Source organism: Lissotriton helveticus, chromosome 1_1 (genome assembly GCF_964261635.1).
Source record: "Lissotriton helveticus chromosome 1_1, aLisHel1.1, whole genome shotgun sequence".
NCBI lineage: Eukaryota > Metazoa > Chordata > Amphibia > Caudata > Salamandridae > Lissotriton > Lissotriton helveticus.
This window is the reverse complement of record NC_136057.1, coordinates 918,917,094-918,942,266: the sequence shown is the minus strand read 5'-3', so window position 1 is coordinate 918,942,266 and position 25,173 is coordinate 918,917,094. Positions and strand designations below refer to the sequence as shown.

The window sequence follows — 25,173 nt, the reverse complement described above, 5'->3', positions numbered from 1 at the left end:
GCCAGGTTGAGACGGGACCAGTCAGACAGAGATTTGGCTGCCTGATCCACTAACAGCTTGTAATTAAGGGAAGCTGTCCTTGCTTTAGATGGGGCAAGGCGGATTCCCAGGTATGGGATGTCAGAGTGAACCCACTGGTAGGCAAAGTTCTGCTGCAGATCCAGTACATCAGTTACAGGGACCGATACATTGAGTATCTGCGATTTGGAGAAGTTAACTTTAAATCCCGCTACCTTACTAAATTTGTGCAGTTCTGCCGACAGGTGCCGCAAGGAGGAAAGGGGCTGCATAAGCGAGAGAATCACGTCATCCACGTACAAACTGATTTTGTGCATATCCGCACCAAACCGAATCCCCGCTATACCTCCGTTGGACCGTACCCGCTGAGCAAAGGGCTCCATATAGAGCGCAAAAAGCAGCGGGGTCAAGGGGCACCCCTGCCTCGTCCCTCTAGTGATAGGAAAAAGAGTAGATCTGCATCCATTCACCCGTACCGCTGCCTTCGGAGCCGCATATAGACAGCCGACCCATCGCACAAAGTTATCTCCCAAACCGAAGACCTTCAATACAGCAAACAAATATGTCCAATCAACACGGTCGAAGGCCTTCTCCGCATTTATGGATAAGAAGAGGGCCTGCGCGCGAGAACGGTGGACTAAATCCGTGAGGTGCAAAAGTCTTTTAGTATTATCTCCCCCCCTGTCGCGTCGGAATAAATCCCGCCTGGTCCAGATCTATGATGCCGTCCATCAATGGGCTGAGTCGCGCGGCCAATATGCTGGCGAAGAGCTTGGCGTCAATGTTAAGGAGCGAGATCGGGCGATACGATCCACACTCCGCAGGGTCCTTCCCGGACTTGGGGATAACTGTGATAGCAGCCTCCGATATGGAGGGGGTCACCTCCCCCACCTCTAGAAAGGAATTAAAAAGGCACGTTAAAAAAGGAGCCAGCTCCACACAAAACGTCTTATAAAAGATGGCCGAAAAGCCATCCGGCCCCAGACGCGCAATCGCAGATATGACCTCCTCAATACGTATCTCAGCATCCAGAGCCTCTGCCGAGACCTTAACAAGAGGCGTGACGCCGCAAGATGCCAAATAAGCAGCGTCCGCTCGGGGTCCGAAGGCTCCCCCTGATATAAGGTTTGATAAAACTGCCGAAAGGAGTCTAAATGAGGTAATCGGTAGTATGTTCCACTGCTTGAGAATTCCTAACGGATTGGATGGTTGACTGCTGCACTCGTGCCCTCAGCCTGTGCGCCGGCATCCGGCCCCCCTTATCCCCACTAAGATAAAACTTGTGGCGCAAGCGCAAAAGGGCATATTCCGCTCGGTCCAGGTCAAGGTGCTTTATCATGCGTCTCTTCGTTTCCAACTCCCTCCATACGTGTGGAGCCCCTGTCCTCTTATGTATTGCCTCCAGGTCACCCACCTCCTTCTCTAGCTCCGCGCTTTTCTCCCGAACCACCAGCTTGAGGGCCTCCCAAACTGACTCTGAGGACATACCATCTTGATCATTTGGTGGCGAAGTACTGGGTGATAGCGTCCCTAATGCGAGTGACTGCAGACTCTGAGTGGAGGAGAGCATCTCGGAGACCCCAGCCAGACGACGGTGGCCGCTGCCCACTACAGGTAAGTTGAACAGAAATAAGTGCATGGTCTGACAAAGAGCGTGGGGTGATAGTTGCTGCGGACAAATGGGGCAAGAGAGAGGTCATAGCCAAAAAGTGATCTAAACGCGCATACGTTTTATGAGCTGAAGAGTAATATGTATAATCCCGATCAAGGGGATGTTGAGCACGCCACATATCATGCAGCCCACCGTCTTGCAACCATTGCCTCCCCCCCCTGCGACAGGGCCCCTGCCTGGTGTGAGCAAGCAGCGGACCTATCCAGCCCCGAGTCCATTACTATATTCAGGCCCCCCCCCAGCACAAACGTATCTGGGGAAGCTAGCACTTCGGAGAGAGCCGCCTTCAGGAAGGGCTCTTGGCGTTCGTTTGGCGCATACAGGTGAGCCCACTGTCAAATGTGTGTCCCCCCCATTGAACCCGTACCACCAGAAACCGCCCTCTAATATCAACAACTTGGGATAGGATCTTGCAATGCGCCCGAGCACTAAAGAGAATAGTCACCCCGTGTTTCTTCGCTGGGCCCGAGGATCACAGCTGCACAGGGAATCGCCTGTCTTTCATCCTCCTAGTACCTTTGGGGAGGAGATGGGTCTCTTGCAACAGACACACATCACCGTCTGCATTCTCCAACAGAGAAAGGATGGCTGCGCGGTTAACAGGGTTATTTGGGCCCCGAACATTCAGGCTTTTTCAAATCTCTACCCATAATCTCTAAGGGGGAGGGAAGCGCTAGCCCGATTATCTAGGATAGGAGCACTGAGGGAAGCGTCAGAAGCTAACAGCAGCCCCAACCTATGCCTAGCCCCCGGTAGAACTGATGCGGAGTCCCAAAAACAACCCCCTTCCCAAAACCCGCCCCCAACATCCCAACAAAAGGACTGAACCACAAAAAAGAAGAAAGGTAGGAAAAGTCTTGTGAAGTGACCAATGTTCGTCAGAAGAATCACTCCGTAAGGAAAACATGGCGCCATTCTGGAACCTTACCCAACCCTGCTACAGAGCACCACCACCCATCGAGGACGAAAAGAAGAGCAGGAGTCACAATCTTATCCCCCATGGCCTCCCTCCGACGCCGCTATGGAACCCAGCCTGGGCCAGGCAAGCAGCTTTCAAGGAGCACTCTCACTGTCGGTCACCAACGCCACCGATGAGACAGCCGCCTCCCTCTCCAAAAGGCTTGTAGAAAGATCTGGCTTCCCCAACGGAGGCGACTTTCCCACTCTCTGCCACTCGTGGAGCGCCTGTGTCGCCGAGGGGGTGACCAGGTTGATCCAGCCTGAGCATCAGACCTCTCCAAACCTAGCGCCTCATAATCTGCCTCCAGAGAGCGGATCTGCAGAAGTTTACCTTTGAACTTAAAGATGAAGCGAAACGGGTGCCCCCACGAGTAGGGGATGCCTTGTTCCCGTAAGTAGGTAGTAATAGGCTTGTAACTAAGACGTTTTATGAGAGTAGAGGCCGCCAAATCTTGAAAAAGAGCGGGCTGGTGCCCACGAAACTGCACTGGGTTGAGATCTCGCGCTTTGCAAAGAATCCGCTCCTTAATCTGGAAATCATGTACGCACACTAAAATGTCTGGTGGAGGGGCCTTAGCACCCCTCGGCAAGCCAACACGATGCACACGGTCCAACTGGATGTCCAGGTCATCCCCCTCATCCAGGATTTGTCTGAACAACGCCACCACATACTCCCACAGGCTATCTCCTTCCCCCTTCCAGGGAACCGCTCGGATCCTGATGTTGTTCCTCCGTGAGCGGTTTTCCAGGTCTTCGGTGTGCGCCTGCAAGTCCAGGTTTTGTTCTGTCAGGCGGAGAACGTCTTGTTGGAGCTGATGGATCTCCTCGGCAGCGCCCAGGTCATGCTCCTCCAGAGTCGCCACTCTCTCCCCTATGGCGTCGACGTCTCTACGCATCTCCCAGACGTCTGAGGAGAGCTGGGAGCGGTGTTCGAAGATGTCCTCTTTAATGGCGGCAAAGAGCTCCAGCATGAAGGCCTTAGTCGCTGGCGCAACAGCATTGGCAGGCTACGCAGACTGGGCATCAGACTGCAAGGCGGTCGGACCCACCGTCTTCTGCGGCAAATCTTTCAGGGGTTTATCTTTCCTGCCCCTAGCAGCCGACATAGCGGCGTGGTCGAGGGCCCTGTGGGGCACAAACAGGCTCCTGCAGCAGGTGTACCTCCCCGCTCAATCCAGACCCGGGCCGACGCTGGAAAGCGCCATCCGACGATGCACGGTCCGATGGCGCGCCCTCCTCTATCCAGCTATCTCCTCGCCTAGGCAGCACCGCGGGCAAGCTGGCCCCAGAAGCACCAGGAGGGCCGCCACTTGCACACCTCCCTGCTGCTCCGGCCGTCATGGCAATCCACTATCCAGGGCCCCCCGGGCCCCACAAAGGTCCTCACAGGCAGTAGCGACTGGGCCCAGGCTCCGCAAGCTCCACAAAAGCCCAGTCTCTGGCAGGCTGTCGCCCCTCCTCCAGCTCCCTACTCACAAGCTTTCTTGCATGCACCTCTGGGAAACTTTCAGAATTCTCTCCCCCTCGCCGTGCCCAGACCTCAACGGGGGCCCCGCCGTGAACCACTGTCCACTACCCTCGAGGAGGGCCCCGCAGGGAAGCGCCAAAGCAGAGAAACGCCGCCTGCCAAAATGCGGGCCGAAAGGAGGCCCCACACCAGCCCCGCGTGATTGCGCCCTCCAGTCTGTGGGGGGGAAAGGGCCCCACCGATGCGCCGAACGCCGATCTGTGGGCCGGGACACAGCACCGCAGGGCCACAAAGCAGCAGACCCCAACCGGGAAGGCAGCAAAAACACCCGCAGCACGGTCAAGGGGGCAGCCAAGACCAGGGGTGGGGCCGCACTCAATACCAATACTGGGGCCCACCGCTGGGAACGCCCGTGTGGGCCCCACGCCGTCCGCCTACTCGTGGACCGAGTCCCGGACCTCCGGCCGACCGCCCCCTCACTCCTCACCTCCAGGATGTAAGCAGGCCCCGTCCAGGGAGCTCGACTGCAGCCGATGCAGCGGGAGCTCGCTCACCACTCCAGCCTCCCCGGGGGGCAGACCTCAGCGCCGCAGAGAGGCGCCGCAGCAGACCTAGCAGCGGCTGCTTCACTCTCCGCTCCTCTCGTAAGCCCCGTATCCAGGGGCAGCTGCCCACAGCATGCGATGCACTGCACCGCGGCGTACCGGCCTCCGCTGAGCAGACCACGAGGCATGTCGGGCCCAGGGGATGTCTGGGCCGCTCTGCACCAATCGGCGAAATGCCGGCACTTCAACCAAAAAGAAGGGCACCGCCGGGACCAGGACAGCAAGAGGGCACAGATGCACCCCGTTTGTGGCGTGGATGGGCACCAGGTAGGGCGCTACACAACACTAAAAGTCGGGCGGCGCCGGAGGGATTGGGAAAGACGTCCTAGTCCGCCGCCATCTAAGCCACGCCCCCGAGAAGGGACCTTTAGAGAACAAGCATTGACAATGCCAATAGGTCTGGCTTTGAAAGAATGTTGTATAGTAATGTGAAGTATTACAAATAGATAGCGAGGGAATGGATTTGTATCTCTGTAGAAGCAAAGAACTGAGGAATAATGTTGGAGTGGGTTAAGAGGTCAGGTGACAGGTGCACTGTCAATCCAGACTTAGGAATCCATGTAGGTTAATGACTGCCTTCCTCCCATCTGTGCTTCTGCCAGAGAAACACCATAAATTATATAGTTACCTAAGACAATTTTCTAGCTTGTGAAAGTATGCCTCGGGCATCTGTATAAATAAAAAAAATTATCGCAACTGTGTGGCGAGCAAGCACTTTTTTGTGGAAGCACGCATATTCTGCCCAATCAAAATATGTACTCTTGGCTCCTAACGTGGGCGGAGCCAAAGCCCCTCTCCTGCGCTGTCAAGCCAGACCATAGAATCGGTGAGTGGGATGGGAAGGCGATAAGCAGGACAATGGATTGACAGATGACTTTTAAAAAATTTTGAACGTTGAACTTTGAAAATGTGTGATAAAAAGGAAGGAACCTGTTCTCGTGGTGGAAGGGCTGAGTGCATTAAGTGCTATAATTGTTCTACTTCAGAGAAATAATGCTGTTGGGATATTTCATTAATTTATCTTCAGAACTGCCCCTAAAAGTCTTCTTTAGACCAATTAATTTAGTAATTATGCTGTAAATACTTGGTCAATGTCCAGATTTTCACACCCCTCATGAAGTCTCACTTGCCACCCATCCTTCCTATGGATGGCATCACTTTTTACGCCTCCTACCAGTGCCCTTGGTAGCTGCAGGAAATCAGCTGACGGTACAAAGCGCACTGTGCAAATTAATCATTTGTCCTTATTGCTTATGAATGAGCTAAAGGCTTCTCAGCCGTTTGATCTTCTTGAGAGGTGCCTTAATCTTTGTCTCTTGTTCCCAGTATATTAATGTTTTCTGTGCGGGCAGAAAGACCCGCAGGTCCCTAAAGAGAGGGTTGAACTTGCGTGCAATGTTCACTCTTTGCAATAGAAAGCGTGCATTAGGGCGCTCTTCAAGGCTACTTTGAGCTCTGGTTCTAGCCATGATTGGGCACTTTCTTCATCACCTTCCAGGAATGGATGGGCTGATATAGCACCCTGAGCAATAATTGAATCCAGATTGTAAGGATGATTGTTGTATTATCTTCCTCCCTGGTCCCTCTCCCTTTCCTCTCTTGCTCCTTTTCCCCTACCTGACTTGGGAGGTTTATTGTATTCTCTTGGTTCTGCCCTTTTTCCTTCACCCCCCTCTCTCTGCCTATTCTTGGTACGTTCCTACTGCTATCGTGTACCAACGTTCCACAGCTGCCTTCAGCTGACTGGAACCTGTTGGTGGTGTAATAACCTAATAAAGTTTTCTCTTCACTTACCCGACGTCACGTCTTTTCAGCAATGATCTTCTTGCAAAACACTCATCCATCATCAATGAGAGCACTGTCCGTAATTATTAAAAATCAAGGTCTCAGATTATTTTCTATTGTGAGTAAATCCATCAGTTATGAAACCTCATTCTTTAATGCTTATATATGCCCATTTCTTCCCCTTAGACTCTGAAACTGTAATTGTCAGAGTGTGTACGATTACAGTGCAATGAGGCGTGTAGCTTTCAATGTTGCTGTGTGCAGTGATACTGGACCCACGGTCTTTAGGGTGCACTGCATCCTGATTATTGTTGTTGTTTTACTACCTACCTAGACTTCAGGAGCTTGTTTGCCCTGCTTGCATTAGGCCCATGGCACCCTTGCTGTCCCACTGAATGAGAGGTGTTTCTGCATCCTGTTTAAAAAAATTCAATTATTTTTAGTGGCTCTCCGTCTTGCGTCTGTGCCTCGCTGGGCACACAGAGGTCTGGTATTGTTCCAGTGTGTGTATGGTGTTAAAGACCCATAGTTCCTGATACAGGGATATGTTTATCATGGTTAGATCTTCCTTCCAGTTCATGCCTTTGCTATTTGAAAGTGATGCCTGCTGTGCTCCATGATAATAATCATGTAGAGTCCTAAGTAGAGCGATTGCATAGGCCTCGCCTGCTCAAAGTTAACCAACTCTGAGAGTTTTCCTCTCAAATGGCGAGAGCTCCTTCCTCAAATCCTCAGTTATAGCATTCTGATGGCCATAGTCCAATGAAGAACATCTACAGATTGGATCAGAGAGTACAAGGTTATCATCGAGTGTATCCTTGACTCTTCAAGACATCGAGTATCCTTGACGCAAGAGTATCCTTGACTCTTCAAGACAGCGAGAGTATCCTTGACTCGTCAAGACATCGAGAGTATCCTTGACTCTTCAAGACATCGAGAGTATCCTTGACTCTTCAAGACATTGAGAGTTTCCTTGACGCAAGAGTATCCTTGACTCTTCAAGACATCGAGAGTATCCTTGACTCTTCAAGACATCGAGAGTATCCTTGACGCAAGAGTATCCTTGACTCTTCAAGACATTGAGAGTATCCTTGACTCTTCAAGACATTGAGAGTATCCTTGACTCTTCAAGACATCAAGAGTATCCTTGACTCTTCAAGACATTGAGAGTATCCTTGACTCTTCAAGACATTGAGAGTATCCTTGACTCTTCGAGACATCAAGAGTATCCTTGACTCTTCAAGACATCGAGAGTATCCTTGACTCGAGATTATCCTTGGCTCTTCAAGACATCCTAACAGTATAGGGAGTCGGACCAATCTATACACAAAGAACTTCCCTGTGATCATCGCTGAGCTTGCCTTTCGAAAACTACAATGACAGAATACTAAGACTTCAGCACAGTGGACCTCGAAATGACTTATGAAGAAACTAAAGCCGTCAGAGTCATTTAACTTATTTGGAAAATCTAATAAACCTCCGTAGTGAGACCAAAGTATAATTTGTCTGATCTGATATTAAATGTGCTATAAATCGCCTAAACAAGGTATTTGATATTGTCAAACAGAGAGCTTATTCCCCACTACCAAGCCCAATTGTAATTCCATGGAAACTGCAAAAACATGGCCCTCGTGTTTTTAATTCATCTTTATTTTGTGAATATTAATAGCATTCAACAGATCATATAGCACAAAAAGCACATGCAATATAATTGCATCGCAACTAACTAAAAGGAGTGTGACACCCACTGGGCCTTACCTGCACTATGTAAAATCACTGATAAATACTGATAGAACTACACATACATAAATAAACTGTGTTTGCAAGGTACTTCAAAGTGATTCTCACATTCCACACCTGCATAAGATAGCAAAAGGGAAAAGTGTGCGGGGGGGGAGAGTGTGGGGGGGTGCTTGTAGGGGGGACGAGTGACCATAAGAATTTTAAAGAATTTTTGATAGGTAAGCTTACCTGCTGCTGGCCGCCTCCCGCGTCATGCCTCGCTGCCGGGTCTTCCTTGTCCCAGCAGACAAGGTGACTACGTCACAGACTCCCTGTCCAATCGCCATGTTGCGGAGGTGCGTGGGGATTGCTCTGCTCAGCTCAGGGAGTCTGTGGGGTTTCTCTAACCCGGGTGTTAAATCCAGCCGGGTTAGAGAAACCTAAGTGCGCATGTATGTTTTGGTCAGCCTGAGACGGCCAGCCAAACATACATGAGCACTTAGAGAGTGCACGCAGCACTCCCCTCCTCCCACCTCCCCCATCCCATGCTTCTTACCCACCCACTGCACAAGCTGGCTGAGACAGCGGCTTAAAAATAAAACGATAATGAAATATTGTTTTATTTTTTTGTTGCTGGCTCGGAGTAGGAGCCTCCCCTGTTTTCAATGTTAGAATGGGTGCTGGTTAATTTAGATTTTCTCAGTCTTTCTTTCCTCAAGCCTGGCTAATTGTGCAAATGAGATGTGTGAGACGTGTGATTACATATAGAAGATGCATACCCATGAGTCATATCCGTAATACCATCTTAAAAACCAAGCCTTGATGTCTTCCACTGATGAAGCAAGGGAGATATTGCAGGTTAGAATTTGGCTAGGTCTGATGGCAAAGCAATTGCCTTGTTCTATTAGATTATTATTTATCTGTGTGATTTTACTAGAATCCTTGTGATTCGTTCGGTGCAGTGGAGTAATCCTATGTTTCATAATTTCATCCAATGTTGTCTGAGCTGTCAAGCCCATTGATCCCACCATGATGAGGTTTTTCAGGTTAAATCAAACATGTCAGAGACATGCACTTTTACCTATTCTGAAAACATACGTATCGCGGTGGGAGCTGCAGCATTTTTTGCTGTCATAGTGTCTCGGTGTGCTGACATGTATTAATCAAATATTACGTGTATTGTATGGAATATTGCACCCCTAACTATGGCTAGATTTTCCCTAGAAATGCATTACATCCTCCCCTCATTGAGCCCCATGTCTCAGACAGAGGGACTTCCTCTTTAAATGTATGCTGAGTAATCCACCAGCTGTCTCCTCCCCACCCTTGCTTCCGGGTGCATGTCAAAATACTCTGATAGTCCAAGAGTTCAGATTCACAAACTGAACTCACCATCTGCAGGTACTGAGCAGAACCTCAGTCCACAGGGACGTGATTCCTGTTTTCTAGAGATGGCAACAAAGTCCCCACAGATGCCACCCACCCAGGAGCCCGTGTAGTCCCCCAACAACTACACGCACACCTTAAAGTCCGAGACATCAATTGAATGAATTAAATCTCAAAAAATGACTTAAGCATTTACCATTCCAGGAAAAGTATTTCAGAAGTTTTATTAATGAAATACTCTTTCACGTTTCCCATCTCCCCATTCTCGCTCATATACCAAGTGTCACTTTCACAAGCACTCGCTTTCCAGTTGCATCTTTATCAAAGCTGTTGAACTGAAAATGGCCAGTCCGTAGGCATTTTTCAGCTTTGGCTGCTGCAAAACGGACTCAACTTCATATATAGTATATGTGTGACGTTTGAATGCTGTATACCCTCGAGTTCACCAAAAACCTTCAAAGTCTCTAAATAAATATTCCTCCTTTGATCACTAAAGCCTTACACAGCAGAGCCCATGGACTATAATTTTCCGGGTACATTTCAGGACATCAGCATGTGCTTATCTCCGTTTAGTTCAAAGCATTGTTGCAATGTCAGTGGAGATTACAATATCATAATACATTCATCTCATGGCGACAACCAGGTCCTCGGAAAAAGCAAACTAAAGAGTCCAGAAAATAATGAATTGAGGCTCATGCTTGCTGCTGATTTAAATTCCAACTTCATTACCCCAAGCGAAAAATTTGAAATAATGATACATTCCCCAGCCTGCACACTCACATTTGTATGGGACCTTGGGAGCGTGTGCAACATTATTTACCACCCTGTTTCCTGCAGTGGATTATTACAATGCATAAAATCTCTTCACATTCCTAAAAAAACAGTTTAAGTGGACGATAACCAGTGTCCTCAATCTTACTAAAAGTCAGCGAGTAACGATATACCCTCTAATGGAGATTTATTAAGGCTTGAATCCTGTGTCCTTTTGAAAAAAGCTGTGGTGTGTTTTCAGCTGTCCTCAACCTGACAGATATTTTCCAATTAGGGAAAACAATCTTTGGGAAGATCTGCACAAACAAAATATGGACTGTGAAAGCATCTTTTAGTATGATCCTACACTTCATGGTACCTCAGTGGAACAGTTGTAGATAGCGTTCGATGAAGGCTGCATCGCGCACTCATAAAATTTCAACCTGTGCACTTCAAACGCATTAGTATTGACTGTAGCTCATATCTCATCATTTTGCCTGATCCTTTGAAGAGCTGTGTCAATACAAATGTGCCTACACGTTTCTGCTCCGGCCCACGCCTTGCAGTGTACTGCAAGATGTTCGCTATCTGGAATCCCCACGAGTCACCGTTCTTCATCGCAGATGCGTCCAGCCTTCATTCATACCAGCCACTCGCTGCAGAATTGATTCAAATCTCGGGAATGGATCTAAGGTACGAGTTAGGCTCAGGGCAGCATTTCCCTCTTCTGCAATGGTTTGGGTGCTTATTAAGCACACACAGGGGATCCAGCTGCACAGTGTTAACGGACGACTCCTCGTACCGTGAGGTCTGGGTTACAATCCTTAATATGACCTAAACCACGTTTTGGTGTGATCAGAGATGAATCATTTCATTTCTAGGTCTGTCGAAATGCAAATTAAAGTAAATATGTCCAACCAGTCTGTGTAGAGGACTCGCCCAATTAAATGCTGTCCTTAAACATGGGATCCCTTTTTCTACAAACTGATCGGAACCAGACTCAACGCACCGCTCTGTTCTCCCAGCAGCATCATATAGTTGAGATGCTCCTACTACAAAAACAATTATGTATATATTGCATCTAAGTTCTGTATTCGAAATAAATAGCTGTAATATTGTGAATTATTTTGGCCAAATAAAGGGGAAAATCTTCTTACCTTAGTCTGCACTGCCTTAAATGATAATAATTGTTTACCCTTTTCGAGCTGTTTCCTAGCATTAGTACAGTTCCTCATTAAAATGGAGTCTGAAGTCATCTTTGGCCCCAGCCTCTCTCCCCGGCTGATGTCATCGGTGGAGCCAGGCGTACTGCAGCTTTATCAATTCACGTTAAGGGAAGTGGCTAATGCACACTCATATGGGGTGACCATAATATAACCGCAAAGCACATCGTGCGTTCCCGTAAATGCCCTCAAACAATAGGTAATTAAAAATAATTATTTTTGGATTTATTGACCTGACTTTAGAAGGTCATTTAGAACAGCATTTGACTTTTACAGAATGATTAACTGCATGAATGAACAACGAATTCTCCGGGGGGATGAGTGTGCTATTAAACAAGATAATCATGTCTTCAGCCTTGAATGGGCAAGTTATCAACCTTGTGACAAGGAGGCCTCATTTTTTGTTTCTTATTTCTTCGTAGTACCACATTGTGCAGTGCAGAGCAAATCACGGGGTATACCTCCACACTAGATCCATTATCTAGCAACAACTAGAAGAGGGTGGAACGGGTTTAAAAAAAGTCATAACAGTGAGCTGTATAAAAAGTGAGACAGTACATGATGATGAATGAATGGATTCTCTGGAATATGCCTTATGTCCAAGCTTTGCTTGTGCTCGAAGATCTCTCCTATGCAGTTGCCCTTCTAGGTGACCTATTTCAAGTTAGTTGTGGCATTTGAGCTGGAGTCTGGCATCTAGGGACACATTTATGTAGCCAATCATGGGGCACAGCACTTAACATGTGATTGTCATCCTTGCAACTCATGGGAGCTAGAGGAGCGGGTTAATGGGCCTATGTATAGAAACTCTAGGGCAGGTAATGGGAACTCGGCGCTATCGTTAGTGACAAATGTAATATTTGTATTTGCGCGGCACATTAAGAATAATATTGCCTTCTGCTAATGAGGAAACAGACAAGCCAAAAAACAAGCGCACAGTGCTGTTCTGCTTAATGGGAGAAATATGAACACGGCCATCTCGCTATTAACATGCAGAAAGCGCGTTTACCGCCTCCGGGAAATTTAATCTCGCCTTGCAGTGCTGATTGAGATGCTCCGTTCGGTAGTGGGGGGAAAACTGATTAACAAAATAAAAAATCTAGAGTGTTCTCCCTGCAAGCATTCATCAGGGCATCTTCTATAATTATGTAGCCAATAAATCAACAAAGAGTGTAAGTGCTTGAGTCGTGGTGTAAATATCCTAATGACTTAGACGTCTTTATCCATGAATAATGTATGTCTGTCTGATTCATTTTTCATACTCTTACTTTACCCCGCAACGAGAAAGTAATCCTTCTCTGTCAGCGGGGATGCACTTCAGTGTCTCTCTTGCTTTGCGTTTTTGCATCTGGGCAGGTCTCAGTGCGCAGTCCTTGGTTTCTGCTCCTTCCACTGATATAGTCCTTTGACGCATGCCATGCTGTCTGCCAGAGCTTGTTTGGGCCTGCTTGCAGCACAGCTCAATTCATGGATGCTCTAAAGAGGATGTAGAGTCATAGCGGGAACTTCTTCAGGAGGCCCTGGGTGGTCAGGGGTTACTGGGTTTAGACTGTGTCAACCAGAGCCATTAACCACTGGTGTTCACGGACTTAGCCATAATGTTGGACCCAAAACTGGTCACCAAGAACCCCCCTTTAGCACTTGACCCTCGTGGTAGTGGAGTCTTACAGCGGCAGCTGGTAGGAGACGGTGGCAGGGTTCAGGGAGAGTAGAAAAAAATAACACTTAGCTGTGGGTCACCAGCCACCACTGCTACCTCTCCTCCGTCCGCGCTGTATCCTGCCTCCCAGAAGGACCCAGGCTTCCAGACTCCCCTAGCCAATCACAACGCTGCTTTACAGCAGCACAATGATTGGTCTGAATGTAGTGGTTCGGCGTTCAGGCGGGGATGGGAGCTGTGCATATTATCCATCCAGGCTGTACAGTACAGCCGGTAGAGAACGTGCACAGAGCGCATGACAGTTTGGCCGGTCCAAGACAGCTGGCTAAACCGCCATGCGCACTTAAGGTGCAACCACCACTCCTCCCCCTACCGCCACCCTAACATGGAGCTTTAAGGCAGACTAAAAATAACATGATAATAACGTTATGTTATTATAATTTTATTTTGCACTGTACTTAGAGCAGTGGGGCGACGCTCCCTCCGCCTTAGCTAAGGAGCCGCCCTTGCTTACTCAGGAAGATGGTGTAGGGTTAGAATTTCCAGACTCAGGAAGCCACAAATGCAGGTAAATAACATAATATCCAGTCCATGCTTAATCTTTTAAAACGAAGAAGTATTTTACAACAAATCACACAGAATGCAATACTGAACATAAAATATTAAAATATTTCTGAAGCAACAAATTAATAAGGTGGTTATCATTACCATAAAAAGAACAGCTCACTGTGAGATTGAGTATCACCCTTGTGGTGGACAACTTTGCTAGTTGCTCTTGTACTGCAGTCACTGGGATTCCCCTCAATCAAACAAGGGAGCTTAAGTAGTCATTCTGGAGTGGTTGGAGTCACACTTCAGTTCTCCATAATCAAGATCAATGGGTCTTGCACTGTCCCTCCCTCCCCCACTGCGGATTGCCCTAAAGCTCATAGGACCTTCAATGTTGTGTGTAATTCTGGCACAGGATGTTTCTGTGTTACATTACTTGCAAGGTGTGCACTGCCCAGCACCTGAGGATGGTGAAGCAGCATTCATTTCCAAAGGCCGATGGACTGGCGTGTGGCAGATCAAGGGTGAGCAAAGGCGGCATCAACTCCAGCCGCATGGCGATGTGTAGGTCGTGGTGCTTGCATTTTGATGGATCTATTGATTAGCAGATCTTCACTGGACCCAGACACAACCCCCCCCCCCCCCCAACAGCTAGATGCCCACCATAAACAATTTCTTGGTTGCTGGCATAGATTTCTCCATCACAGTAAGTGGGCTTCTTGATGGTGCGCTCGTGGAAACAGGTCCATCCTTTTGTAGGCCTTGTGGTGCTCTTGTACTTTCTTTTAGCACCTTGTAGCTTCACTGCACAGAGATGGTGGGGAACTTTCACAGACTTCAGTTCTTGCATACCCTCTGACCTTGGGGGTATACAGTTTACTTTCACTGTCTTGACTTCTCAGGTGACTCCTAAATTTTTGGTCTTGCTTTGTGGCACAAATCTTGCCTGGCTGGAGCAGACTCCTCTGGCTTGTCCTGCCTCGGCTAAATCGTGACCTCGCTCGCCTCCCCCTCGCAGTTCACCGTGAATTGTGGGGAAAAAAAAATATATATATAGTATTGTAATTGCATTTATATAGCTCTTACTACCCCTGATGAGGCGTCAAAGCACTTTTTCCGAGAGTAGCACACTACGCCGGAAGCCATAAAGGATTAGTGATGAATTAGTATAGTGAAAATATGAAAGTAATTTGAATGGTTGATATGTTAGTCAAGTATCAAACACCTTGCCTTAATACATTTGTACTGATGCCAGATGCCTCACGGTGATTCGTTGCGCTATAATAAGAAAGCATAACATAACATAACATTATGACATGCATTCAGAGGGCATCTTAAAGGTGCCCCCTGAAACCTTGCTAGTCTTATAGTGTGCTAGCTGACTGGATCCTTCCAGCCTGCCACCACAGACCCATTTCTGACCTCCTGTGCTTGAGATCCCACGCTCTCAGAAGGTCTGGAGCAATGCCTGTTCTGGCAGGAAAAGTTATCACCTTCACCAGTAGGATGGCTAGTGAATCTGCATACCAAGGATTCAAAGCTTCTGTCGCCTTTTATATGTGACCCTGTCTTTCCTCAGACCTGGGAGATGCCACCCCCTACCCTGAGGCCCATTTGGCACCAGGACAGGCAGGAAATTAGATATGCACGTAGGAGGCGTGTTGCACCTACAGGCTAGTCACACCCCTAAGGTGGCCTGCCTGAAGTGAACACAACAATTTGGATTTAACCATCTTGGTTGTGGTGAAAGTTGGAATTCTGGGGCAGGGTTATACCCACTTTCCACAGGAAGTGGTGATATAGGGAGTGTATTGACTTCAAGGGTAAGTAGCCCATTGGCTACTACCCTTCACATGCCATAATGCCCCTAAATTGAGTATTTATGTGGCCCCCTGACACCGGGAACGTAGATTCGACTGACTGAACAAAGAAGAGGCGAAGAAGCACTGCTGGCGGACTTTAGCGCCAAAGCCTACCTGCTCCTGTCCCTACAGTGGCAGCACTCGTCCTGCAGCTGTACAGCCTCCAAAAGCTTCCGAGGGCCTCCACCACTTCTCCAAACCATTTTGCATCTCCCTTGAAGTGGAGGAGACACTTGCCTGCAGGCACTGAATGTAATGCCCGGTTCACTATACCGACGCAGCCGTCGCCCAGGAAGAGGTGTCTGTATATAAATATATGTATATGGAATTTACTTCCCTTATTATACTTACCATGCGTGGTAAAGGTATGTATGGAAAAGGCATGGGTTGCATTGTCATGTGCCCAATGCAGGTAATACACTTTCACTGTTTGGGGAAACTTTCCTCATCTTCCATAATGTGGAATGCTAAAGCAGAGTTTTCAAAATTGATCCCTCTAGAGTCAGTACTCATATAGACACAGTGTTATTCCGCACATGTATCACGGGCTCATTGTGCATGAACATGCACTTAGCATACACACATGTCACATGTCATCTCATCTCAAATTATGGGTTTCACAGAACAGCAGGTTTTTCCACAAGCTGGGTCAGTAGTCCTAGACCTCCTACTGACCGCGGCAGTGAAACTGGTCCTGTTCAACTGAAAGGAACACAACTAAGACCTTATACAAAGGCTGGGTCAACTGGGTGACGTACCTCAGAGACGCGGATAGCATTGCCCTACAAAACTCACCCTGGAGACCAGCAACCAGGGGGATGTGGAAGTCACTCGACACGTATCTAGACTCCTACGAACCCCCATTAGGTCACTCCGACTCCCTCACAATTCCCCTAACCCCCCCTTAGTGGGGTGTCAGCTTTGACGCAGGGCTATAAACCCAAACTAGGCTTACCCCTATAGAAACTTTTTGTATCCTCTCTCCACCCTTTCTTTACTATTCTCTCTCTTTCTATCATTCTTGGCCTAATGTCCCAGCAAGTCTATGTAGAGGGGATTAGCTAAACATGTATACCAAAGTACCTGTAACTACTGCAACACAATCTATGTTTGGCTAGAACCTGGTAACAGAAATGCTAATGTACTTCTTAATAAAAAAAAATTATAAAATACTTTGAAATTAAAAAAAGTAGACCACACTCTCAATGGTGCAGATAAAAAGCCATGTTCACACTATAAACCTCAAATCATGGAACGCCGCCAACACCATGCCGTTTGTACTACACCCGAGGCAGGGACAACAGTTCTCAGCGTACTCTAAGGGCACACCTGGTGCATCTGTTCCACAGGATAGGACCTGGGCTTCTCATTGTCATTGTCAGGGACAGGCCTAGGCCTCGACGCACACGCCAGATTAGCATGACACCAGAGCCAAAATAAAAGTCAGGTTACAGATTCGCTTGCAGTCGGGCACTTGTGGCAGGGGAACACACTTGAATACCATGCAAGAAACGTTACAGCCCCAACATTGTTTATTACAGAATGGTGCAAACAAGTGTTGCAGGTGGCCCATATTACGTAAAAATATGTCACTGGGTAAAAATTGAGCATCTTGATATTTTGCGCCATGTTTTCTGTTTGTATTACAATAAAAGGAGTAATCTAATTTAGCTTTTTGGAAAAATCAGGTTGCTACTCGCCTTATTATGTATATTGTTTAAATTGTAAATTAATTTTTATAGCGTTTACCAACCCTGATGTGGCATTGAAGAGCTTTTTGCAGCGAGTAGCAAAATATTAAAAAAAAAGTTTGCTTCATCATTGCCACCATGCTAAGCTGACAGCTCGTCCTCAATGGATTTCCTGCATGTTTGCTATTTGCATCATGCCTCACTTTTTCCGAGAATTTTACCTTAAAATGCATCTCCCCTTAAGCCTCGAGTCATGCCTTGCCTTGTTGTTCATCAGCTTTACACGTTGAGGATCTGGCTAGAAACCGCCTCAGCTCCCAGCACCATGCCCAAGGTTCTTCAGAAATTCAAACTCCCCAAATAAATTGAAAAGGGTCTGGAGAGATGGAGGGGCGGTGTCTTTAGAAGTTGTTGTTTTCCTGCAGTTCTTCTGAATAAAGTGCACATTCACGCTTGGTAAATGTTTGCTAATGTTCTAGTTTTATCTTCGTTAAAAATAAATTGACAAGGAGATAACAGGGCTGGATGACAGTGACTCTGCAGGATGGCTCGCGCGGGCTGAGCCCTCGGCTATGTTGCCTAGATACATATGAAAAGTGGTCCATCTTGAGTGCACGGGTGCTAAATATGCCTTTTGCTGAGATGCTATGCCCAGTGACTGCTTTTTATCACATATGTTCATATGAGTTTTCTTCTCTTTTCTTTTTCCTGTGCAGATTCGGTATCGACCGCGTCCGGACCGCTGCATGTTGAAGTTGCCAAAACCACCGGCTCCTGCCTTGGTGTTGCACTTTCTACCTCCATGTACTGTAACAAACAAGTCATTATCATAGACAAGATCAAATCTGCAAGTATTGCAGACAGGTGGGTTGAACAGACCACAGGGCTCGTTTGTCTTTCCCGCTTAAACTACGCTTATGTTTTCCACTTAATGGCGTGTTGCGTGTGCTTTCTCAACATGGAATCATCACTGGAGCACTGAATCCATCCAATTCATCGACACTCCAAATTCATATTATTAGTATTGCATCTCCCAGTGGTATCATTTTACCAAAATTCTAGGTGCACAGTAATTGAGATAGAAAAATATTACCCTGAGATGCCCTAAATGTGGAGTCAAGTGGTGGGAGCAGAGAGAGAGTGACGTCATAAGGGAATGGTTCAGGAGGAGCGGAGTCTGGCAGGATACTCTTATTTTAAAAAAACGATGTCTCAAAGAATTTGGCAACAAGGACAAATGTGATAGTAAATCTGGTCTGTCTTATATAGTTGGCCACAGACAGATCGCGGTTCCAAATACCTTGAGGCTTAGAGCACCTGCTGCAGAGATCTCTGATCACCCAACAATTATCAGGATAATAATAACAGTAAGGTAACTCTAGGGAGGATCAATGGGGTAGGTGGGTAATATTGGAAATAAGATTCAAGGGGGAAAAATGTACCATAGTTTCCGTGTATGGTTCCACAGAAGATGATCCTGAAACATTCCAATTTCTAGATACTGAGTTGGCACTGTGGCCTGAGCCAATTATATGTTGAGGGGAATTTAATGTTCACGATCCCAGTAGCTCATTTCTGCAGACGGGGAGGGTATATGTAGGGCGAAAAAAGAGAACCCATAGGGCTCTGACAGATATGGTGACAAACAATTCTCTAGTTGACCCATGGGTTAAGCTGAAACCAGGAATTGATGGTAGCACATTCTATTCAGCCCCTCATAAGCTTCTTGTTAGGCTGGATTATTTTTTGATATCAACCCCCCTGTTGGCAGAGGCACAGATAGAGAAACAACCTCGAATCGTCTCGGACCATAGCCCACTGATCCTAACTATTAGATTGGGCCAGGCACGGCGAACAGATACACAGTGGACATTTGATAGAGCCCTCTTGAAGGATGAAGCATACAGGGATTATACGACAGATTGGATTAGGGCTTTTTGGGATATTAATAAAGGTACGGCTCCCTCGGGTGTGGTATGGGATGCTTTTAAGGCCGGGGTAAGAGTTGAGACAATGAGCTATGTGTTTTCAGCCCAGAAAAGGACACAACTTAAAATTAGGGAAGTTTACCAAAGGTTAGTAAGGGTTGAGGAGGAACTGGCCCAGGACTTACGGGAGAAAGCACCAATTGAAGAACACCTGCTTAAAATTATGGCTCTTAGAGCAGAAGCGGCAGAAAGTATTTAAAAAAAAGCTGCAGAGAACTATTTAACTAAGAGGGAAGCTGCTTATGAGTTAAGTGAGAAGGTGGGTCACTTATTGGCAGTACGTACTAGACAGAGGCTAGCAGCTTCAGACATTGGGGAAATCATCGATGGGAACGGCGACATGGTCACTGAAACAGCTAAAGTAAGGGAAGTGTTTAGGCGGTTTTACGAAGAGCTATATACCGGGGACATAACAGGAACAGGAACTGTAACCGAGGTTGAAAACTACCTCAGGGATATTACCCCTCCGGGTATATCTATGGAGGAAAAGGCTAGGTTGGACTCCCCCTTTAGCCTTGAGGAATTTCTCATGGCATTAAGCATGTTACCATCAGGTAAAGCAGCCGGCCCAGACCAACTCCTGGTGGAGTTTTATAAAGTATTTTATCAAGCTATGGGAATTGATATGTTTAATGTCATGCTGAAGGCACAGAAGGGGGACATGATACCTGACTCATGGGGGGAAGCGGATATCATTGTCATCTTAAAAAAAGGTAAAAACTCGACACTCCCAGGGTCATATAGGCCCATTACACTGATGAATGCTGACACCAAAGTGTATTCCAAGTTATTAGCAAGAAGACTGGCAGAGGTGATAGAGGGTTTAGTAAGCCATACCCAACATGGGTTTATTCCAGGCAAAAGTACTACGCAACACATTAGGCAGGTGGTCACAACCTTTGACGCGGCGGTTGTCCTGGGAGACCCTATCGCGGCACTTTTTTTGGATGCCGAAAAGGCGTTCGATAGGGTCTCCTGGGAATACCTCTGGCAAACGTTAAGATGGAATGGAATGGGGAACAGCTTTATAACCGCGGTGCAGACTTTGTATAAGAATCCGACAGGAAGGATCAGAGTTAACAGAGGTCAATCGTCAGCAGTAAAGATTGGAAGAGGGACTAGACAGGGCTGCCCGTCTTCCCCACTGCTTTTCGCTCTTTATTTGGACCCATTGATAAGGAAATTGGAGGGCAATCCAAGGATTCCATCAATAAGGCTGAATGGGTGTGAGGTAAAGACGCTTGCCTATGCTGACGACGTGGCCATTCTGACACCTAATCCTAGCATGGCCATAGGGGTAATCGAGTTCGAAGCGCAAAGATTTGGGCAAATATCGGGGTACAGTTTAAATAGTTCAAAGACTCAGATAGTGTGCAATCAGCACATTGTTTGTAATGGTCAAAGAGTTGTGGGCTCAGTGGTATATTTGGGGGTTGCAATCACAGCTGATTTAGACTTACTGGTACAGAATAACCTTGCGCCCCTGATGTTAAAGGTCAAGTCGGATTTAGATCGAATGAATAATTTGCATTTATCATCAGTCGGCTGCACCAATGTTATAAAAATGTTAATATTGCCAAACTTTTTGTATTTCTATAGGGCAATACCATTATTTTTTGAGGCGAAATGGTTTAAAGATCTGGAAAGCATTCTGAATAGGTTTATTTGGGCTCATGGCAAGACTCGCAGGGCGTATCGTTTTATGTCATTGCCTAGAGAAAGAGGGGGATGGGGGCGCCCGATTTCAGACTATATTACTGGGCATCTGCACTGCAATATATGTGAGGACTGATTGGAGGGGGTGGGATGGACGCTAGAACAACAAATGATTCATCTAGGATATACTCTGTAGTGTTGGGACCGGAGGTGGAGAATTCTTTTCTTAAATGTACCGATTTTGTATATTACAAAAGAACTAGATTCAAGACAGTCCAAGCCGCAATTAAGATTTGGAATGCTGTGCTGAAGAAAATAGGCCTGGGCCGATACAATTGGTATACCAGGTTGTTTAAAAATGTCTCTTTTCCAACACAGATATTTGGGGATACTACAATGGCGGGTTGGACGGAAAAAGGGATCGTTCAGATTGGAGATGTGAGGAACACGGAGGGGGTGTTTCAATTTACAGACTTAATGAACAGATTTGGATTAGACAGGAGGGATTTTTTTAATTTCTGCAGTTAAGAAGTTTTCTTGGAAACAAGCAGGGTGGGCTTGTGGGCTTCGGCAAGGTAGAAATACTGGAGAAAATAAGGTTAGGGGGGGATTGTTCTATTAGGAGCTTCTACGCAAGCATGTTGGCAACAAAACCGGATGATATGGACAAGTATAGGGCTAAATGGGCAGACAAGTTGGAAGGAGAAGTTAGTTGGTTTCAAGAGTCACTGGATTTAGGTCGTACTTTGCTTTGTTCAGCGCCACTGCAGTCCCAGCAGTATAAAACCCTCTACTCGCTGTACTTTACACCAGCAAAGATAGCAAAATGGGGGGGTGGTGTAGGTATTACATGTCCAAGATGCAGTTCTCCCGATGCAGATTTAATACACATATTTGCTACATGTCCGCAACTACACACAGTGATAAAAGAGATAGAGAAGTTTCTGGATGTCACCCTGGGCATTAAGATCACCCTAAAACCCACAGAAATATTGCTAGGGATAACCACAGATAGTAATATTACTCAGGGGGAGTTCGTTTTTGTCGCTATGGCAGTTTATAGGCTTTGCATAGCAAGGGCCTGGCTTGATAAAAACCCCCCAGTAATGCAAGTCTGGTTGTCTAACCTTTTGTCAACTTATAATCTGGAAAAAAAATATATATGCTCGGAAAGGTAGAAAAGGGAGGAGATTGGGGTTAAGGATATGGGACCCTATTATAAGATGGAGAGAGGGCTTGGGGTTGAACGATTAGGCCAGGACAGTTTCGGAAGTTCTTTGCCCCAAGTATTGTAGAAGGCTGAGATGTTATTAGCTTACCGAATTCACCAGGAAGTATTGTTTAATTGTGTTTATGATGGAAATGATCTGATAAGTAGTGTGCTGTAAGAAATTTGTAGTATTACTGAAGAATGTGCGCCGCAATGTGCTAACTGTGCAATGGTTAAAATAAAAATATATTTACAAAAAAAAAAAAAGGTAACTCTAGTGGTGAATGCACATGATTAAGATCTGGCTCAATAATAGCTGCCGGATATGGAATCCGGCTGCATTCCCTTCATGTGTAGCACTGAGAGGCACCTGAAGTGGTGTCACTAACATTTCATAGGAAATGTTATGACATAACCCATGACTCGCCATTGCCTGTTTCCTTTTTAACCATCTTTTTTGAAAGCTTGAGGATGCAGTATGTTAATAAATAGCTATTGATAATGCGCACAACTAATTCTAAAACTATAAAATGCTCAAAGTAAACGTACATTTAGAGATCAGAAGTGATAATTAAGTAGCAGAGGTTGCGGAGTTGGTCACAGGGATTTGAAGCATCAATGTGAGGCCTGAAACGTCTATACGTAAATAATACACCTGTGTATCTTCACTCAAATACCCAGAGAAACAAAGAAGAACAAGCATTTACAATGCAATAGGTCTGACATTCACGCGAGTTTGAGCTATTGGCATTGTTAATGACAATGCCTTTTATTTATGTTTTGGGTTTTGAAACATAAATAAAAGGCATTGTCATTTAGAATACTAATAGCTTAAACTCTTGCAAATGCGAGACCTATTGCATTGCAATTAAGGGCCTTCTCGACCGCTTGTTAGATTGTAAATATCAGAGGAAGAGACCAGCCTGCGATGTCTTCAAAGTAGTGATAAATAGTGCAGTGAAGAAGATGTGAAAGTGTTGTAAATTAAACAAGCAGAAAGTGTGAAGTTTGAGTTACATATGATCTGAGCTAAAAACACTATCAAAGTGCTCCAACACCTTTCTGTGACTACACTGTTGCGGCTCAGGAGAAAGAGCGGGTGGGGGGATATTTCCTGCCCTCTCCGTGAATTGAGGGTGCAGTGTGGCATTGGGTAATGCCATTGCTATCTTTGGCCTAATAAGAAATACTCCAGCTGTAGTAGGGCCCTGGCTTCACCTCCTGGTGCAGGGCGGGCTGGGTTTTATGGCAGGCATGGAGGGAAGGAGGGATAGTCTCGGCTGCAGCTCCAGTCTCGTACAGTGCCCCTGCTATTACTAGTGAGTGAGAGAGGCGCTGAGGTGGTGGTGGCAGTATTTGTATTTGTATTGGTGGTGGTGGTGGTGGTATTGGTGGTGGTGGTACTGGTATCGGTGGTGCCAGTGCTGGTATTGGTGGTGGTGTGGTGGTGGTGGTATTGGTGGTGGGTTGTAGTTGGGGTATTGGTGGTGGTGGTATTGGTATTGGTGGTGGTACTGGTGGTGGCCGTATTGGTATTGATGGTGGTATTAGTGGTAGTATTGGCAGTGGTATTGGTGGTGGTGGTATTGGTACTGGTGGTGGTGGTTTTGGTGGTGGAGGTATTGGTGGTGGGTTTGGTATTAGTTGTGGTGGTATTGGTGGTGGTAGTAGTGGTGGTGCTATTGGTGGTGGTGGTGGTGGTGGTATTGGTATTGGTGGTGGTATTGGATTGGTGGTGGTGGTATTAGTGGTGGTAGTATTTTTGGCAGTGGTGGTATTGGTGTTGATGGTGGTGGTAGTGGTGGTGGTGGAGGTGCTAATGATGTTGGTGGTGGTATTGGTTGTTGTGTCAGTGGTGCGGAACTAGTGGTGGTGGTTTTGGTGGTGATGGTGATGGTATTGGTAGTGGTGGTGATATTGGTGGTGGTGGTATTGGTGGTGGTGGTATTGCTGATGGTGGTGATATTGGTGGTTGTATTAGTGGTGGTGGTATTGATATTGGTGGTGGTGGTAATGGTATTGGTGGTATTGGTGGTAGTGTTGGTGGGATTGGTGGTGGTGGTATTGGTGGTGGTGGTGGTGGTATTGGTGGTGGTATTACTGGTGGTGGTGGTATCAGTGGTGGTGGTATTGGTGGAGGTGGTGATATTGATGGTGGTTTTGGTGGTATTGTAGGTTGTGGTGGTGGTGGTGTTGTTAATAAAACAGGCTTTTGAAAACAACTCGTCAGGTGGCTTTAGTTCCAATGACATGTAACACAGATGTGCTCTTGTCAGCTTCAGCCCATTAGCACATGATTATGTGCTACCTGGAATTCACATGACTTAATTTGCGAATCATTTCTAAATCCATTTTACTTGAGGGGTTGAAACACTCACGAGATAATGCTGAAGCAGTGTATGTCCGGCCTGCAGTAAGAGAAACTCAATAAAGTAAATAGTGCTTACAGACTAAATAACAGGTCCCATATAACAACTGAAGTAGAAGGACCAGTCGCCATGGGAGGGTACAAATGAAGACAAAGCCGTACTAAGGAGGGACTAACAAGCCTATTAATGAGTCCGAAGGCAGCATTTATGAAAGACAAGGACACAAGCCAATGAAAAATATGGGAGGAGAGTGTGCGCAGCTTCTCTCCCGTACTCTACTACAGCAGTCTCGCAGAGCAAGCAGTGCATGCTTACTGCCGCTAGGCTCGACCTAAAAACGGTGAGCGAATAAGAGAAAAGGCAGCAGGAGGAAAAGTGGGAAAAAAGAGCTAGGAATACTATTCTAGGCCTATGATTCACCAATGCCAAAATAAGGATAAGCAGAGGTTGCAGCTGCGACCACTGGCTCGCCCTTTGATATTCCCTGCCACTATCCTTGCTACCCCAGACTGTCTCAGCAATCATGCAAGCAGCATTAGGGACAGAAAGTGAACAGGGCTGCGAAAGCGGTGCTCTAGTCTGCACTTTACACTCCTTGC

The 25,173-nt window shown here is 46.6% G+C and overlaps 1 protein-coding gene across 8 annotated transcripts in view; it reads left to right on the top strand.

The window, feature by feature from the left end:
* GRIP1 (glutamate receptor interacting protein 1) overlaps nt 1-25,173 on the top strand; it is an 819,646-nt gene that overhangs the window by 589,518 nt on the left and 204,955 nt on the right. For all 8 annotated transcript variants that reach the window (XM_078676427.1, XM_078676419.1, XM_078676408.1 and 5 more), the window contains exon 8: nt 18,068-18,215. In XM_078676427.1, coding sequence (XP_078532553.1) covers nt 18,068-18,215 — 148 coding nt within the window. The remainder of the gene's footprint in view (nt 1-18,067; nt 18,216-25,173) is intronic.